This window comes from Corvus hawaiiensis, chromosome 11, assembly GCF_020740725.1.
Source record: "Corvus hawaiiensis isolate bCorHaw1 chromosome 11, bCorHaw1.pri.cur, whole genome shotgun sequence".
NCBI classification, from domain to species: Eukaryota; Metazoa; Chordata; class Aves; order Passeriformes; family Corvidae; genus Corvus; species Corvus hawaiiensis.
The window spans coordinates 10,546,089-10,565,983 of NC_063223.1; the positions used below are offsets into that span (position 1 = coordinate 10,546,089).

The window sequence follows — 19,895 nt, forward strand, 5'->3', positions numbered from 1 at the left end:
TCACTGAACAGACCAAGTGGGAATAGCAGAAAACATGACATGTTTAATATTCACTGTCCTATTGTTCAGCAATGAATAGCTGAACTCTTGAGCTCAGCCCAGGAAGGAGAGAGGAGGAGGAGGTTCTTTGATCTGCAGCAGGCAGAGGACTGGAACATCCTCGCTACCAACCACCACAGTACCAAGTTCAGAGCTGTGCTCTCAGTGTTCTGCAAGGCTTAGGATGTTACTGCACTGTCCTTCAGCTCGATGCGGGAGGAAACAGCAAGATGGGCCAGAAGCCCAGTGCTCTGGTTCGTGATTTGGCTTGTGAATACAAACATGAACTACTGCTGCCAGTCACAGCCCTCACACTACAGAGCAGCCAAGGACCAGTCCTGCTCCCTTCTTCCAGCTCTGGGGCAGCACTGACAAGTGTCCAAGAGAGCAGAAGGGGCGACCATGCCTTCAGCTGTCATCTCCGCGTTTAGGGAGGGTATCTGGGCAATAGTCCACAAGTCAGAACAGCGAGAGCTGTGGTTTCCACCCTCTGCAATCACTACAAAACTTCTCCTCTGCCACCTGACTCTGAGAAAGGAGAGAGGAATATGGCGGTGAGCAGGAGACAACTTTCTGAGGACAAGATCCAGTGGTATGTATGTTCTCTGTAATCTGACCACCCTGCCTCCTAAATTATATAACATGGATATAAGTTCATTTCCTTATTTAAAAGCTCCCTTGATTTCAAACTATTTTTAAAGTAACTGTGATCAAGAATGTGAAAGTACAGTTCTAAATCTACTGAGGTGCTTGCCCTGCTTAGAATGCACATGCCTTTCCAGAGAATTCAGCTTATTTACTAAGGTATTACAACAACAACAAAAAGAAAAAAAAAAAGTAAAAAAAAAGAAAAGAGCAGGAACATGGCAGCCCCATGTTCTTTAATTCATCTGAAACAATCCCACTTACATATTTAAGCATCACTTGTAGGACAACCCAATTCATCCACATAAAACACTTACTAACTGCTATTAAGTCAGCAAATTTATAGATTACCAGTTCATTATTTATGCCAGTAGTAGAAAAATAACAATCAAGATGCATTTAACAATCAAGATACGTTATTCAAAGTATAATTGCACACGTAGAGTGTGACCTTCACAGTAAGAAGCACCTCCAGTACTAAGTGGTTTGGGTGTGAGCAGGCAACAGAACCAATCACTAAGCCCCAAACATTCCAATAAGCCAAACCACCAGCAGCATGGCTCCCTCCTGGCAAATAAGTATTTTTCCTGTTATAATTACTTATGGGGAAAGAAATAAAGCACTCATTCCAACCATACTGAGGTTTGAAAATAAATTTTTCATCTGTGTCACTCCAAATTACCTCTCCATCTTCCCACACCCTCAGATCCATCAATATAATGCTTTATGTTCTCCCACAAATCTTGCATGTTACTTTCTCTTGAGTAATTTCTGATGGGACCTAAAAAAAAATATAGAATATTTTGCTTCATGCAAACCACCTCACATACCCTGACTAATGTTTTGATAAACTGCAACATGTACAACATTTCCGAGACAAAACTTAGTAACACCAATATATTCCTGTTCCTTCTTAATTCCCCATTTCTTTTGACTCAGAATTAAATGGAATGGTGTAATAAGAGAAACACTTCCTAGACATCAATTCAAAATGTCATTGAACTGTTTTTGCAGTGTTTTTGAAAACATGAACATAGCAATGTTGAAAATAGAGACTAATAACATTATCCAATGCTTTTACTGAAAAACAAGGCAAAAATTATTTTTAAATAACAGTTACTCAAAGGAAAAGTAAGATGAACATTTAAAATACACTCCAAAAAACAGTTTTAAGTTTCTCTTTCTTATATAGTTTTCCTGGATATTTCTGCACTATTAGCAGTAATACAATTTAACTTTAAATATTGTATATGGAAAATAATCAGGATTTTTTTTTTTTGACAAATGAATTAAAGAGGGATCACTGGTAGAGACAAAAATTCAGGTGGGGACATTATAATACTATGATCTTCTGCAATATGTAGCACAGGATAGTTCTAAGTATAATACAAAAATCACCAGTTTAAATGTATGAATATAAAGCAGCAGACATATTGAGACTGGCAGAAATACACATAAATGTAATGAGAGCCAAAATCTGCCTGTTTGGTTTCTGGGAGCTGGTCAGATATTTATGCTAATACAGAACAACCTTGGGTATGTGAATGTCACAGAGACACAGGATGTGTGGGGACAGTTGAGGTTTTGGAGAACCGAGGTAATTGCCAGAGTAATTAACCAATGTCAGGGGACATGACCGTGCTCCAAATAACAGGGAAGGTTAAAGAATCGAATGCTGCTGTCTTACCACTTATCTTACAGAATACTATAAAGTTTTTTATTGAAAAGCTTTTACTGAAAAGGGGTTCAAGACCAAATGGGAAGAGAGACCATTAATTTTACATGCGAAAAGCACTGCTGCAAAGTATTTTGTGCCAAACCACATAGTGTTCATCTGCCAGACAACAGAAAAGTGGTTTGTACCTTGAAAAGTGAATTCCTCCCTCTGGAGAATTTACCATACATGTCCTCCCTTTAGCAGCAGGAGCTACAGCAGCACCTACCCAGCTCCCCAAATCCCAGAACAAGGTCCAAGGGTAAGAGCCCACCAGCTTTTCTTTGCATCGTCAAAACCAAGGCTCCCTGCAACACCTCAAGTGCTGAATTTGCTGGTCTCAGCCTCGTTATCATCCTTCAGAAACATCCCGCAGAGTCTGGAATTTTCTGGACCAAGGCTGCAAATGTTATTTAGAGTAACAAAAGCTGATCAGGAACAAGCTGGATGATAGAGGTTTGCCAATAGGCAGGTAGTACAAAGTTAATACCTGTTCTAACTGTGCACAAATTCAGCCTGGATCAAGCATGATGCTGCAACTGCGAGCCTGGCCTTGAGGCTCTCAGTCTCTCTCCAATCCAATGGTCTGTGTTAAAAGAAGTGTGAGTGACTCCTGGGCCATGTTCCTACACTGAAGAAGACATCCCCAACTGTAGCTTTACATATGGGAATGTTTTCTGTAGTTTTCAGCTCACATCACAGGGTAAGTGCTGCAGTCTTCCATCTCTCTCCACTTTAGTTCAGGTACCTCTCTTGTTCAGTATTCCTGAAACATTTGCAGTAATAGCAGCAGAACAGCACCTACACCATTGTGCCTATTTTATAAGGCAATAATCCACTTCCCTCCTTGAGATAAACTACAGGAGGGAACAAGAGATGGGTTACTGGCTTGTAAAGTAGTGTGATGATAGTACTATTGTCTAAATTAATGTCATTTAATGCTTTATACCACAACTGCAGAGGTCCCACCTCAAGCAATAATAATGCATTTTGCTTTTTAACGTGCCACATGGGAAAAGATGGACTTCTGACATCCAAGGATTGCGTCAGTAAAACATAACTAATTGGAGCAACATGCAAGAACAAAATAGGACACCTTGATTGTTCCTAAGAACGGTTCAATCACTTCACCCTCCCACCCCATCCTAACCCCTCCCCTGCCCTCCCAAACACAGTCTTTTTTGTTCTTTATATTATTAATTTCTGGACAGTATGAGGAGCTAAAAATGTTACTCCCTCATATACCTTTTTTGTGCTAAAAAAATTTTGTGTATATGCATTACCTCTCCTGAGCTACCTTGTTCTCATTCATATATTCTATCCCATTTATCAATGTAAGAAACTGAAGCTTTACAAAGGAATCACACGCACAAGAAAAAAAAAAAAAAAAAAAAAAAAAGGAAGACATCAAATCAAGCCCTGCCTTGCTAAGACACAGTAAACAAGTCCTTGGCTGATAAATTTGCTTATGACAATATTGGCAATAATTTGATTCAAATTCCAGCAAAGTCAATTTTGAATTATAGCAGCCAGGGACAAAAAGTAGTTGCTTTTCTTAGCTGTTAACCTCATAAAAGCTGAATACTTTTTTGAACCATAACGTAAGTCCAACACATTTCCCCGGTGATGCAGCTTAAACCAGTTATCAGCATAAGTGAAGCATGATAAATACCTACTGCACTACACCTCCATCAGCTGAAGTCTGCACAGGTCTAGCTGTAGAAACAGAAAGGTCATTCATTACCCTGTGTGAACAAACAGACGGCACATTTGTGATAAATAATAGCTATTACAGAGCTACAATACACACTGAGCCTTTCTGCTCCGTGGCTGTGCATGACTTCCCCTGTGTTACTCTTTAAATATAATTATTTAAAATTGGCTTCTGTGATAAAGACCCCCCTACCTCTCTGGATTAAACCTATAAACCCAAGTATGGATATATATGTGTGTGTGTGTATCTACCCACACACATATTTTTAAAACCATTTGTTTGGTTATGGAAAGCAGAGCACAAAGTCATTTGTCTCATCTGCTAGAAAACAAACAGGATCCAAGTGGCATATTTGCTTTTATTTTTACTTCTCTCATCACTCACGATGTGGATCTCAGGATTGTAATAGAAACAGTAATTAGTCAGCCAACCTCTGCTCAGGAAACTCCTAAGATGTCAGTTCTCAATGATCGCCTTAAAAATAATTTCAAACAAGCAAACAACATTCATATGCAGTTTTCTTTCCCTCCCACCTCTTCCAGAAGGGCAGGTTGTGCCAGTACAGTTTTCACTGGGTAGTTGATCTTTGAAATAAAATGTAATTTCTTTTGAGTATGAAAGGCTTTACTGTTAGTTCAAACCTGGTAAGCAGGTGCTGAGTCATTCTGACATGGGGAACGGACAGATCATCGTAACACTCACAATATGAGCAACTGCAAGAGCCATTTAAGACTGAGACTTCTCATCACACTGAGAAACATTCTACTTCCCAAGTGCTCCTAGCAAAATAAAGGGACTTTCGAGACCTTGTTTGTGAAGTAAATCACAGCCACAGAAAGTTAATATACTAAAATACATTCTCTACTTATCAATCTTTGTCCAGCATCAAGCACTGGGAAGCATCTGCAGTGCCTTCTGCCTGCTCTCTCTTGCAGGGGCACAAAGAGAGAGTCTCCCCTGTAATTATATCAATTTAATCTACAAATCCACCAGCTGTACTGACCTCTGAACACCTCACCTTGCTGAGCTTCTGCTATCTGTGCCACAATCTGAGCCCTTTGTGGCAAGGCAGGAGTCAAGGGGTTGGTGGGTAGTAACTTTTTTCAAACCATACTAAAAACCTGAAGGATTTGTAGAAATGTTTGGGATAAAATTTGTTTTCTCTCACCAACATACCTAGTTGCATGTGTTCAGTTTCACAATACTGCTTACTTAAAGCAGCACTGAGTCTGATCCTGCAGCCTCTGCTGGCTCCCAGCCCTGCACTGTTGTTTGCTTCCAGGGACAGCTCACCCTGCTCAGGAGGAACAGCTCCAGCCACAGACACACGGGAAATTAACTGGTCACCCCATGAATGCAAGGACATGGACGCCTTAGTGCATGAATCTGATCACAGGAAGAGAGTCCAAGCAGCGATGTGTTCCCATAGTCAGCCGGAAATTAACTCTCCTGCATTTCCATCCCAGCTCCCTGCTGAATATGCAGCAGCAGCAGCAATTAACTTTTACAGAGGTGGGGAGGGAGGGGAAAAGTGTGGAAGTTCTGAACTTTCACCAAACTTGGACCATTAATCACAATCTGTAAATTCAGGTGAAGAGACCACAGAAGCAAATAATTCCCTGTAAATTTCAATTCTTCATTTACATGGGAAATAGAAAACACAAGTTGTAATTCACAGCAACTGGAATGCAAACTATCAAATTAGCCCAATAGAGTATGTCATTGTGCAGCTTCAGAAAAAAACAACAGCCAGCCACGAAGCCTCCTGAAAGTCAGAGATAGTCAACTAAGCACACTACACAGTGTGCTGGGATGAGTGTGGTGATTACGGGGAGTAATGACATGAATAGCAAAATGATACAGAGCATTTATTTCAACCATGGAAATCAAGGAAGCCTGCAGCAATTTAAATTTCAGGCTTTGCAGCTAAAGGCAAAGCAAGCTCTATAAAAAAAATTCCCAACACAAAGAAAACTAGAGCTGCTTACTTTCTGATAGGTTTATATTTTTCTACTTCTATGTGGAAATGATACAGAAATTTGAAAAACAATGTGTAACTGCAAAACCTTCTGATAGCTATATAAAACATTTCCTACTTATATGTAGAACATAAATATTAGATATACTGCTACAGCATCTCTGCATGTGTGTGTATGTACACGAGTGTACACAACTGGTTTAGTCTCATAAAGATGTTTAGGGGTTTTTTTTAAGCAAAGAGTATGGTTTTGATGTGTAACCGATGGAAAGGCTTTCAATTACTTTTTTCCTCCCAGGTTCCCTTCTGCATCTCTCTGCAACTGGTGCTGTAATATGAGGTTCAAAGAAACAGGAACATTTGCCCAAAATATGGAGGCTACCAGCTCCATATTCAGCCCTGAAAGCTGGACCTGACTGCCAGGAAGGAAGTGACAGCAAGATCCAGTTTTAAAGCACCAGACTTTCAGGAGTCTGAGTGTCCATATCCAGCGTGCTTGTCCTGCACAAAGGGCTGCATTGGGAACAGCTTCTGTGGCAGCTTCCCAGGCCAGGCAACGGCACAGATGCTGTCAGCACTCTCCCAGCTCCCTGCCTGTGATGGTGACAGCAGAATCAAACCACAAAACACATCCAGTTCCGCTCTTGGCTGGGACATCTAACCTGACACCTTTTCCCCAGCATGTTTTTTGCTTTTCTGAAGCAGTGTGGATGCACCGTAGAGCATCCAGTCAGATAAACTGAAAGTCAAAAGGAAAAGGCGGGTCCAGCTACACGAGGAGCTGTGGTTGCCAATGCAGCCATCCCTTTGCAAGGGTCAAACCATACCAGCAAAAGAGTAGCTCCACTGACTTGAGATATAACAAGAGGGGTCACAGTGACAAACGCAATACTTTCTACCCCAAAACAAACCCCCCAAATCGGTAGGCACTGAGTAGGTGAGGGGGAGGTACATTGAAAATTCTTCAATTGAAACTCTTGATTCAACAAGACTAAAGTTCAGGAAGCTTTGTTTTTCCACAAGATCAGCCTGCCTAGTCCAGGTACTAGGAGCTCACTCCACTCCAGGTCCTCAGCTGAGAAACCTGGCTCTGCATCCACTGGAAAGAAATGTCAAAACATGGCATTTTCTAGGACATACATATTACTGCAGCAAGAGCACAAATTGTTTCTTGTTCAAGAAATGCCTCTCCCCTCCTGCCTTTCTTAAATCAAGCTGTACAAACATCAGGGGAAACGCAACAAGCACAGGGGCTAAATGATTTTTAATATGACTGGTCAGCCAGAAAAGGTTTTACCTGTCAGGAGAATTGAAGACTCAAAAAAAAAAAAAAAAAAAAAAAAAAAAAAATCCCCAAAAAAGACCATCAAATCTCCTTGACACCTGAAAGCTACAGACAAGTTAAACAGAACAAAACCAAAGAACTTCTGAAGTGTGAAAAACTCCTCCTCATTATTTAGGAGAAATAAATCTCTGGAGCCAGCCCTAATGGCACTCAGACAATGCAGAGCAGCTTTCAGGGTCTCTCACCTGGACTGTCTCCTTTCTTGTAAATGCCTGATTTATATTTCTTGTCTGATTGGACCCCGGAAAGATTCCTTGGGGGCTAGAAAGGATCTTCCCTTCACCTGCTTAAAAAAATTATTTGCGGAAGTAATGAGATGCTGTTCTGAGAGTTTCCTTTTGGAAAGCTCTCAGAGGTGCAGTTTAGGGGTCAGAGCTGCAGCCCTGATCCACACTCTGCAATCACACTGATTGCAGTAACTGCAGTAACCTCAGGCAATAAGATGCAGGCAGCAGCCTGGACCTCAGGGTAGGGCTCTCATTTACGTTAGATCATCTCGAACCACTCCCAAAGGGCAAAGAGCAGCGTAAATGGCTTCTGTGTGGGAGCAAATTACATGTGTACAAAAGACTAAACAATGCCAACAGCATGCATAGAAAGCAACACACTTATGCAAAATTTGAAATTACTTTAACCTGTACCTTGCTTAAAATTCCTCATAACAGGCCTCTTTTTTCCCCCAAAGTAACTGTAGACATTCTCCTGCACAAAACCTTCTTTACTGCGTGTATTTACTCAGTTTTCAGATCTTTGCTGAAAGAGGGAAGATGAAACACTCATACAAATTTTGATGATTTTCTGGATCAAAAGAATAGTGTTCTAGAAAACCTCAGTTCAATCGTCTTTCAGGTTATTGCTGGGCAGCACAGCCAGAGGATGTTTACAGGCTCCAAAATACTAATTTCATACCCAATTTCTACACACTCTTGCAAAGTTTCTGAGCTTTCACACTTCTTTTACAAGTCTGTATTTTCAAGAGCTTGAACATATTGGTCACGTTCTGCTTTAAAATAAACTGTTAAACATGAATCCTAATCAAATTACATTTACTCATTTAACTCAGTTTTCAGTTCTCTACATAAGCAAAGCTGAGAGGACCAATTCCATCATGCCCCAATGAAGAGAAATCCTTCCAAATATGTGTTTTGACTTAGCAGCCCCCTTAGTTCAATGGGATTTACAATCACCATAAATACTCATTTATTCACACCATTGAGGGTGAGACAATTTATCCACTTGACAAGCCATGGCCAGAATGCCCAGGTGCGGCTCAGATAATACACTGGGATAAGGTTCTGGGCTATTACTCTGATCTGAATGACACAGTTACAGCAACACAAGCATAGAGTGGAGAAGCTAACAGAGAGACACAAAAAAATCCTGGGTGAAGGTGCATGGCATGAAATTTAAGTGGGTTAGGTTTGCTTATGCCCAAATCCTTTCACTCAACAATCAAAACCTGGAAGAAAGAAGCTTTTTTGTTTTCCATTAGTGGGGCTGGTTTGTTTTAGGAATAAAATAAATTACACTGAAGAACAGTGCTGGACCACAAGTTGGCATAACACCAGCTTTTAATTATACTCGGAATGGCTCACACACTTTCCTTTCAGCCCAAGTCTCTTGATACTCCTTTTGAGTTTGTTCACAGATTTCTTACCTATTTTTAAAAAAAAAAAAAAAAAAAAGAGGCCTGAGGATTTAAAAAGTTTGCTATCTGAGTCATCTCTACATGATTTAGGTGAGTGAGTCTTTCATTTCCAGTCCTTTTAAGAAATAAAAACTACCGAACAGAACCTGGTTGAATCTGGAGTGGAATTTGCTGTTTGATGAAGTAAGGTGCAGAAGTATGGTCTACTGGTTAAAGCATGAGCTGGGGAGACAGGACTGCACCACTCAATTCCCAGCCTTGCCAATGACTCACTAAACCTGATTCTACACAGCAGTTGCAAATGCTCAAACTGTGGATAAAAATTATTGTACTCCCTGAAGAACCTCACCGGCTCCAAGCCTGGATGCTTTGTATTTGATTTAACTTCTCAGCCTGTGGTGTATGCAGTAATTCATTTAATCTGTAATATATTTTGAGATCCCTGAATAAATATGCAATCTCCATAAATATTAATACTTTATTATTAAGTAAGTACTGCTTTCTTGTAACTGACTAGTAAGTTCTGAAATATCTGTTGCTGACATCAGTGAGGAAAGTTTTAAATTTATATGAAAACCTGTTAGCAGGTTCAAAAGGTATGAAAAATCCACTGCTTTGCTTCTTTTAGAGCAAATTTTATTATACTGGTGCAAACCCCTGAAACATCCATTTTCCATGCTCACTTTTTCTCAAACACTTTCTAACCTAATTCTAAAAACCCAAGACACAGGAACAGTTCTGGCCCTCCAGACCACCGACAAGTCTGATGAACAGCCAAATCTGTCCTTGCTCTGTCCAACACTCCATGATGTCCCAGGAATTAAAGGGCAGATGAAACGCACTGACAGTGTCTTTCATTCCCCTCGCTTCACACAGATTTCCAGAGCAGCACAACACATTGGAGCAGCAGCTGGAGGGTTGCTGGACACACAACTGCACTTCATAAAATAGCATCTGACCTCCTGCACTCCTCGCGCTAGAATACTCTTAATGAGCTGTAGCCTGGGAATGGCTGGAGATTCCTAAAATAGTCAGTTAATGAAGACTGACATGCACCAAACCGTGACAGCAAGGGAAACAGTGGATGTGACAGCCAGCTGGATTAATGCAGCACACATGGCCAAGGCTGCTGCCAAAGCTCCAACACTCTTCCTGAGCTATAAGGCCTCCATAAACTAAACCAAACACGAACCCCCTCCCACAACAAAGTTTATTTCCTAAGATACTTTTGTGACATTAACAGTTCATGTCTAATGACTCCATGGGTACAATGAAATCACTTACAGCATCCATGTGTTTACATAACAGCCACTCTCAAAGCATGTTTATTGCCAGAGGTAACCGAGAACCTTTATCTCAGTATCCTTTACAAGAGGCAATGGATTTAAACAGTATCAGTGTGATCCTCACTCATAAAGGCAAAAGTAAATAAATAAATGAAAATATTCTACAAAAAATAAAAATCAAGGGTCAGGCAGACATATGCTGCTCAAAACTTCCCACTGAGATTATTATAAGACAAGACATGATAGTGCATAAAAAGAAATACATAATTTCAAAGTACTGCAGCTGCAAAGTGTGTTAGTTACAGGCCCAGTAGATGAGAGAAAAAGATCTCTGTTATTGATCAGAATTCATATTTAAGAAACAGTCGTTGTTAAGTAACTCCCCTGAATCCTAATCACAACTAGGAGGGTACCAATTATTCTGACTCTGTTACTATTCATTAATATCATGCTGAAATCTTATTTGTTTCTACAAGCTGGGGTGGGAGATGAAGGAAACCAACTTTGAGGGGGTTGCTCTTTTTTTTTGAAGTGCATCTGTACCTGAACCAGCTGAACCCACAGAGATCAGGCAGTCAGGATACAAACAAGAATTCACATTTGACTAATTGGAAGGTCAGGTAAACAAAGCTCTATTATCATAACAAGAAGAGATGTTCTTCCTTGCAGTCTTGCGATTAGTTTTATGCATCTCTTGCCCTGACAACAAATGAAACCTCTGCTGAAATGAAAGAAATATTATTATACCATTCCCTACATATTACTTTCTGAAAGGCTTTGCCCCCTCTAAGATTGACCTAATGCTTAATTAAAGCTACACAGAGAAGCAGAGAAAGATCTAAAGCTCCAAGCCAGCAATGACTAGAAACTATTAGATCTGATTTTCTGTATAATGATATTCTCTTATCAGCACAAGCAAAACAACAACAAATGTGAGCTGTAATAATGGTCAAAATGTGTTAACACATTTTGGGGAAGGCTTTTTAGCTTTGCTTTTAAGCCTCTGCCATTTTGGAAAGTAACCAAAGTATAATTCTGCTTCCCTTGGTTGACAAAGCCTGCTATACCTTTAATTAAATCCATGACTATATGCCACCTTTTCAATAAAAATAAGGAATTAAAAATTGATTTTCTAGAGGAAGAACCCCTTCTCCCTACTGACAAACAGTGTAATTTTTTTTATAAATATATATAGCATGATTAGCTGAGATCATGTGTATGGCATTTCCAGAATAAAACTAATCAGTGTTACATGCGCTCCATCACTATTCTATTTGCATTTTCTCCTGGAAGGCTTCCAAAGAAAGACGAAAATCTGCTTAGAAAGAGGCAAAATGCCCTGAATGTCTACCCCTGAGTGGGACATCTAGCAGAAAACCGCATAGCCAGAGCCTGTTAGACCTGACTGTTTTCACTGGAGCATCACTGGACATCATGACCTGCAGAGCACATGCAGTGACAGCAGGTCCAGCCAGACTCCTGCAGCATGGAGGCAGAAATAGAGCAGATTGAGAGCTCACCATAGCCCTCAGTTCACACAACACTGACCCTCTCCCTCCTGGGGCTGCATCCATGGAGGAGTTCACCAAGAGCATTGCACATTGGAGCTTCCCCACAAGGTTTGGTCTGAGGGCACCGTGTGCAGGACAGCAGCCACACCCACACACTGACCACTTTAGAAGAGATGCAGACTTTTGGTAACTCCTCTTCAAGCCTGTAACAGTCAAATCAAACTTCAGAAGGTAATGCCTCCTACATTTTGGAAATTCAGTTGCCATATATGGGCCTGTATCTGGGATCTTATGGTTACAGGAGGGTCTTACCAACTTCCAGTCAGAAAATGGGCAGGGGAAAGAAAAGTCAATCCTTCCAGGTTTCATAGAAAAGCTAAATAAATGCCACCCAAAAAGAATTCTAGAACAACCCAAAAGAAAAAAGCAGAGGATTATTTTTCTTCCTTCCTCTCAATAGTGTGGGTTTTAATACCAATCTCCTGACAGACTGGGCTTTTCAAGGATTAGGGCTGAAAGAACGGCCTGAATCTGAGTACTTCCAGCCTCACTGGAGAGATGAGCAAGATACCAGAAGGAGGAAGGAAAGTTTTCAGGCATCTTTCACCTTCATTACAGGATTATCAGGTCTGCAAAGATCCCTCTATTTCCAAGAGTACCTAAGGGAACAGACAAACTAAGGACAGGGCAGGAGACTCCAGTGCTATCTAAATTGTCTCAGAAGAGGAGAACACAAGAGACTTCTTCCCAAGCAGCAGTGAAGGTCACTTAGGAAACAGAGTGAGGCTCATTGTGCCTCTGCTTCAACTGGCCCTCCAGAAGACTACACTGCAGCCTCAAAGTGAGGGCAGAATGCCAAGGTTTAGGGAAAAATACTCATCTGCAGGCCCATCACAGAGAGGAATGGGACAAAGTTCAGTGCTTCAGCCATGTCCTGACAGAAAACATTTCCTCCTACAAGCAATGACAAGCAGTTGTCAAGTAACAAATATGTCATGAGTATCAAATGTCAGATTCAAAGGGTGTGAAACAACCCTGACATCAGCTTTAAGTATGAAGCTCCCTAAGGCATGTTCGGGGGGCGATCTTGTAAGCATTATTTGCTGAATTTTGAACAAACAAAATGCTGTGGGAAGCTTTAGAGGGTGCACAGAATGCAACTTGTACATGCAAAACGTTCTCACTGAACAGCAACTACATTTCTGCATAACACAGAAGGCAGGATTCAAAATCAAGCTCATACAAAGTGAATCTTTGTGATTTAAACATTAAGTGCCATTCCCCTTTGTCAAAAGAGGCAGAATAAAGTAACATTTATTAACCTATCCCTGTCATGAGCTTTGCTATTGCAGCTCATCACTGTGAGCTTTTCCACAGAAAAGCTGTGAGCTTTTCTCTCAAAAAAAATCTGGGAGCTTTTCCACAGAACCAAACTGCTGCAGAGAAGTGGACAGGAGACTTCAAAAGCTTTCTCCCTGTTCAAGTTTCAACTCTGTCTGAAATAGAATTATCATGAGCAGAGAAGAAGGAAAGGTCTGATGTAACTGCTTTCTCACTAATGGCAAAAATATTTGAAAAAAGAGCTTTAAAGAAGATGCTGAGCATGGCTGGACTTCAGGTTTTCCAACCTCCTCAAGTTTATAAATAACAAGGTACATATTGAGCTGCTATAAGCAAGAGGCTCTCCTGATAACTGCAGGGAGCTTAAACGCATCAAGCTCTAGACTAGTTAAATAAAAATACAGTTTATCTGAGAAACTTACTACTTGGCAGCTGAACAGAAAAAGCATCCTCACACCATTTTTGAGGTAGACAGGAAAGGGTATAGATCAGAGGGGGAGGACCACACACTGCATATAATTCATATACATGAATCATGATCCAAAAATACAAAAAAAGTTGAATTCTTCCTGATTTTAAGATCCTGATGATCTTAAAAAAACTTCATTCATGAACTACAATGACCCTGAAAACTCAGCATGATATAATCCTTTATGTGTATAATCCTTTATATTACTTTTTTTCCCTTAACAGATTGTTGAATTCCTTATTTCCAGCTATTATGCTAAATTATTCTTTTAATTCCTTGAGACACTTTTATTTTCATCTTCAGTGTAAAGTAAAGCCAATATTTGTATTGCATTAGAACAAACGCACACGAATGAAGAAGCTAAAAAGAGGTAACAAAAATTAAAACTTAATCTGCACAAAGGATCTCTAACACATACTTACTTATATCCACTGACCCTCCCCTGTTCATGAAGCTAAACATAGCTGTGCTGCTCCCACTGAATTCCACTGCATCCCTTTGCCACAGTTCACCAGTGAATCATAAACATGGCTTATTTGCATCCCAGCAAGGCCAGTTACCTGACTTCCTATAAGCCCCACTCATGGGAAGGGTTCTGCCATGGCACTAAAGATCTGTCACCTACATGAGGTACACAGAGCTAAGAGATTTCCCCAGTTTACACAGGTCCCAGGCTGTGACAGCAGAGCCCTTTGGCATTCTGAACAGTCTCAAAGCAGCAGGAAACTTTATTCACATAATTCTCAAGCCAAAAGTATGTCAGGTGTTGCCTAAAAACTAATAATCTGGATTTGCACATCTCCTTTCCTCCAGGAACTAGCCACCACATTTTCTAAACAATCCAACAGTCCACTTTAATATTCAATCCAATATGCATAACATAATTAAATTCTCAATATACCCTCTGGGGTGTCTAAGCTCATCTACTGAATCTACTGCAATGATTTACAAACAGGATGTACTGAATGCAGAAAGGCTACTAACAAAGTAGTTCTGGCAAGCGTTTTTTCCTGAAGATGAGGAGGTTGAGACCCCAGTTTCTACCTCTTCTCTGTGCTGGCAGCTGTCATCCTCGAGCACTGCCTCCAAAAGAAGCAGGGTACTGTCTAGATAGATAATACATCAATCTAATAAGCAGCAATGACAAATACTAACTTGTTTTATTACCAAATTAATATGCACATTTGTGCAGCTTAGCACATGTCCTGTCACCATGTCAAAGCTATTTCCGTCAAGCTCAAAATAGTCAGAGCAGAGGCTCCACTGGTCAGAAGAACATATAGGAGAGAGACAACCAGCCCCAACACTCAGACTCCCCTATTACCACTGAACTTAATGAAGTTAATGTCAGGAATAAAGCAAATGGATTCAGATTTCCTATGTCTCATTTTTCAAACACGTGTGCACATGCTCTCAACACAACTGACACCAGCAAGTTGTACAGACACTTCAGCAACTCCAGAATCAAGCTCTTTGTTAGCAACCTGACAAGACGAGATTTTATGTACTAGTTTTCAACATTTCCCCCTTTGTTCCACTTCTCTTCTGCAAGCTACAAAATTTATGAACAAAAGTATCTCTTCTTTCACTCTGCAACTCATCACTACAATGACCTGTTATAAGCAGTGAGATTCTTCAAACAGCTAAAACTGGCTTTTTTCAAGGGGTTGGCAGGTTTTAATTTTTGAAATCAAACAATTAGGTTTCTACCAGAAGTTCTCTGCATGCAGGAAGGCAGCCAGCAGGTCGTTTAATTATTTATCTGCCAGAGGTCTTTTAAGGTGACTCTTGAAATATCTGAGCATCTCCATTTGAGAAAGAATTGATTAAGACAAAGTCATTAACAAGTGAATGTGTAACTGCAGGAAAAACCTTGGCAGGTCTGTAATGCATACTCAGGCACTCAAAAGAGCTCTAAAGAGTATTTTAAAAGAAGTAAACAAATCTATTCTTTAAAGTATTAGACATCTAAAATATAATAAAGGGGGGGGGGGGTGTGTGCCTAAAATTTGTGACATAGAACTCCTTAAAGTCAGTCTAGACTAATTGCCAAGTATTACACATTATATAATTAATCACACTGAATGTTCTGAAATTTTCCTATGTGTATATGATTAGGTATGTGATTTTTTTTTCTGTAATTAACTGAGAGCAGTCTCCTTTCTATTTCCTTAAAGGTACTGATGAATTACATCCAAGATATCTTCAAAGATAGGTCTGAAATACAAGCTGTGATACTGTTTTTCAGATTGGAAGATGTGGTTTCTCGAAATCTGGAACATTTCTTTAAAGTGGCACCACTTAAAACCAAAGCCCAGAGGTGAACCAAGGAAAAGGAAAATGTTCCAAAACAGGAAAAACACCAGCTACATTCATGAAGGTATTTAAACACTTAATTCTTGCTTACATATTAGTTGTTCAAATACAAAATTAGATTTCAGAGCCTGGGAAGAAGCTAGCAGCTGCCTCCAACAAATACATCCTCTTAAAACATTCAGTAAAATGTTGCATTGAGTTCTGTACAACTCTTGGGCTGCTTTCTATAAATCATGAGCCTATTCTCATTTCTCAAGCTATCAAGTAAATAGTGTAATGGTGCTCTTTCACTGGTGACAGCATAGCCATGACCATGAAAAACCAAGAGAAAATGCAGGATTTTTAAAAAATGTTGTGGAAACTTGACAACAGGTCAGGGGGAAGACATGTAAAGGAGTAACAACTTTTCTTCCCAGATTGCCATCTGCATGTGAAAAGCATATGAAGATGTGCTCAAAAGCACAAGTGCTTTGGGAAAATAATGGCCCAGACTTTGGAGGATATTGCAAAGGTGGAAACTCAGAGTTTACTAAAGCAAAACAAAATATGATGTTGTCTCTGTCTTTCATATCTCAAACTTAGCTTTTTTGCTTTTTTCATGCCAAGGTCACCTCATCTGGTATAGAACCTCCTCCAGAAGAAACCTGTGAAACTCCCCTCCTGCCTGCCCCAGCAGCATCCACAGATGAAGGACTGGATTCTGTGCTGTGACCTGTAACTCTCTGCAGCTCAGGTCAGGAAGGGAGGCCTGTTTGTAACAGAACTTTCTTCTGCTGTTCCTTCATTTTGTGCTGCAATTTCCTGGCAATCAAGTGCTCTTCCCTTCTTTGTTTTAAGCCTTTCCTATTTTGAAACAGGGACAGGTAGTGGGTGTGTTCTGCATAGGAACCATGCAGGGTACCCACCAGCAGTGGAGAGGCTTTTCATCAAGAACAAATCATAATTACTGTCATATTTTGAAAGATCCTCCCTTTCCACCCTAACAGCTTCCTTTGCAGACAATGGACATTTTTAAAAAGAGGCTACATCTCTGAAATTCACTGAAGATTGCCAGAGTCTTAACTGCCCATGCAGATGCTGCAGGACAGGGTGCAGGATACTACTTACAACCATGTATCTCTTGATGGCTTTTTGCAAATGTTGTCAGTCAACCAATTTACCAGCACATCCTGCAGCCATCTATTTTAGGAAGATGTATTACTGTCTCTTGACACACAGAGGCAGCATATATAAAGGTTAGAGAAGGAGACAAAGTCACCACTGCTGGGCTCCACTGGCAGCTTTCTGCTGCCTCTTTAGTGGTGGCTGGGTCAGGTATTTAAACCTGTGGTTTTAAATTCTGGTCAGTGGAACACCAGTTGCAGAAGGAACATTTGCTGGTTGATGTCCTGAGAAATTGGCTGGCCAAGTACTGCTGGCTCTCCTTGTTCCCACATATGTATGAGGGATTTACTGCCAAGGCAAAGGCAAAAGGGCATCAGATATTTTCCTAATCATCCTCTGCATAAAGAGATATACTGTTGTTTGAAAGTGTCATGATATGGCAAATGGATAACACCTGAAATATGGGAATTGTGAACTAATACATTAAGTCAGTGAGGAAAAGATTACAATTTTTCCTCTTAAATATTCCAAGCTTCAATTTATTTGTACAGAAAAAAGAGTACATTGCTGACATGCCTAATGGAAAGCTATCATTCTTAACCGAGTTCTGTTTGCTCTATGCTTTGAAAACCACAGGATTTGCAGAAAGAAAACAAGTGTTTTGTGACCATAAATGCCTTCCAAAAGCTGAACTAGGAAATAAAGCAAAGGTTCGAGTAGAATTCTGCTGAGCTGATGTTACACAAGGGCTTATCTGTGCTGATGTGCATCAGCAGTGCTCTATTGATTACATTGATTTTACCCAGCTAAGGGTTTGACCCACAGTCTCTGAGGAAGACCTAAAGCTAAACAACCTCTAACTAACTAACTAACACCAAACAATAACTATCAAAGCAATAACTATCTTTAAGAAAATAAGAGGGATCAAAATCAATGACCATTCAATAACAGCAGCACAGGAATAAAAAATACACATGCTAAGGCATACAGACAGGGACAAACCAGAATAGCTGCAATTGAGAAGAAAATACAATATACTGAGAAAACATCAAAACTTGAGGGACTAGGGGAGGCAAGAAAAAAGAGTAAAAAGAAGTAAACGGCTAACCCTGATCCTGAACCAACACAAATTCATCAAATACTGAAGTACAACATACATCTTCATTATGTTTCTTATTCAAACCAGGAAATCAAGACTAAGGACCACAGTCTTCAAAATCCCCTTGGATACATATTTTAAGTCCCCAAATTACTTTCCACCTATCAAACCTTATGCCAGTAAGAGTACCAGCCCTCATAGTTTACAGACATGTCCATATCCTTGTAGGGCTTTAGCCTAAGCAGCATCACTGCCTGTGCCCCACACAGCCCATTGCTCCAGGGGCTCACCCAGTCCTGCCAATGCTCAGGACTTGTCCAAGGCAGGTTCAACACTCCCAGTACTCATCTTGCAACAACAGCTTTGAGCTTTGCTGTTACTTCAGTACCAGTAACTAACTGTGGCCTGAGGTGTTCCTGAATATGCAGCAATCTGGAGTTTTTCCTTATACACACAGAGGCCAGTTTACATACACCTACAGCATAGATGTAATGGAACTGCAGCTTTACATTTGCATGTAAGTCATTCTCCTTGCTCCTACTAAGACATAAATGCTACAATCTGTGCTACTATCCAGAATAGCCACACACACCAAAAAACCCCCAAATAACCCCAAACAACCCCCCTCAAAACATATCTATATTCACATTTAATCTCTGTAATATAATAGAATTCCTTACAACGCATCTCTCCACAGAACCATTTTTTTATTGGAAACAGTGCCATATATATTTGTTCTGAGCTGAATAACTGATTGTACCCACATTCTGTCACATCTCTTCACCAAAAAAGGCCTCTCAGTAGAATCAGCCTGTATTCTATGCTCCACCAGATGAAATGACACTGCCGGACACATTTGCTGACCATACAACTATATCTTCAAAATTGCTGAGATGACATAGATGATCAAAGCAGCCTAATGTTCAAATACAAGTTACTCCCTGCTGTTTGGTGTCATTTGGCTCTGGTCAAATTTTACGTGACTGGGTTCCAGCACAACACTGTTTAATGGGTTGTTTATGGGACAGAGGGGGTGTCCTGGTGGGTCAGAGAGATGCCCAGCCAGCCTACTCTTCTCTCTCCTGCAGCAGCAGCTGAAAGACCTGTTTAGGAAGTGCACAAAAGTGAGTGAGGAATGTTAAAAGGTGCATCCCCTTTAAGACTTGTTCACAGGTGGGTTCTTGAGCTGCAAATATCGGAACTGCACAGAGCACTCAAGATTCAGGAAAACCAAGGTTCTATGTATAGGACAATACAGCAATATCAAGTAAACATACAGATAAGCCCTTCAGAGAACTCCTAGTTTGGCCATACCTCACTGTCAGGAGATTATAATTACATATACAGCATTACTATGGTACAGTAACACCTATCAGCTCATGGCTCTATTGACATCTGATGATTATTTCTGGTAAAAAGAACATTAACCAACTTAAGCCCATTGTATCAGTCATATTCATCTTAAAGGGGCTCCACGAGCAGTGTTTAGCAGCCCCACAGGACAGCAGTGCTGCAGATGCTGCCCACAAGCCAGATATCGAAGCATTGCCACTAAGGATGGCAGGAGCTCCTAAGGTGCTGTTCCAGTCCATGGTCTCAGTGATCTGGCATTAGAGAGCTCCCAGACAGGCCTTAATATGAGCCTTTAATGAGCAAGTCACAGGTTGTTGTGTCATATCCTACTTG

The 19,895-nt window shown here is 40.5% G+C and overlaps 1 protein-coding gene across 2 annotated transcripts in view; it reads right to left on the bottom strand.

The window, feature by feature from the left end:
• The window catches only part of PTPRG (protein tyrosine phosphatase receptor type G), a 407,666-nt gene that overhangs the window by 270,972 nt on the left and 116,799 nt on the right, over positions 1-19,895 (bottom strand). The window contains exon 3 of one of the 2 annotated variants that reach the window (XM_048315233.1): positions 1,367-1,465. The exons of the other annotated variant lie outside the window; for it this stretch is intronic. Within the exon in view, the coding sequence (XP_048171190.1) occupies positions 1,367-1,465 (99 nt within the window). The remainder of the gene's footprint in view (positions 1-1,366; positions 1,466-19,895) is intronic. 2 annotated transcript variants of the gene reach the window in all.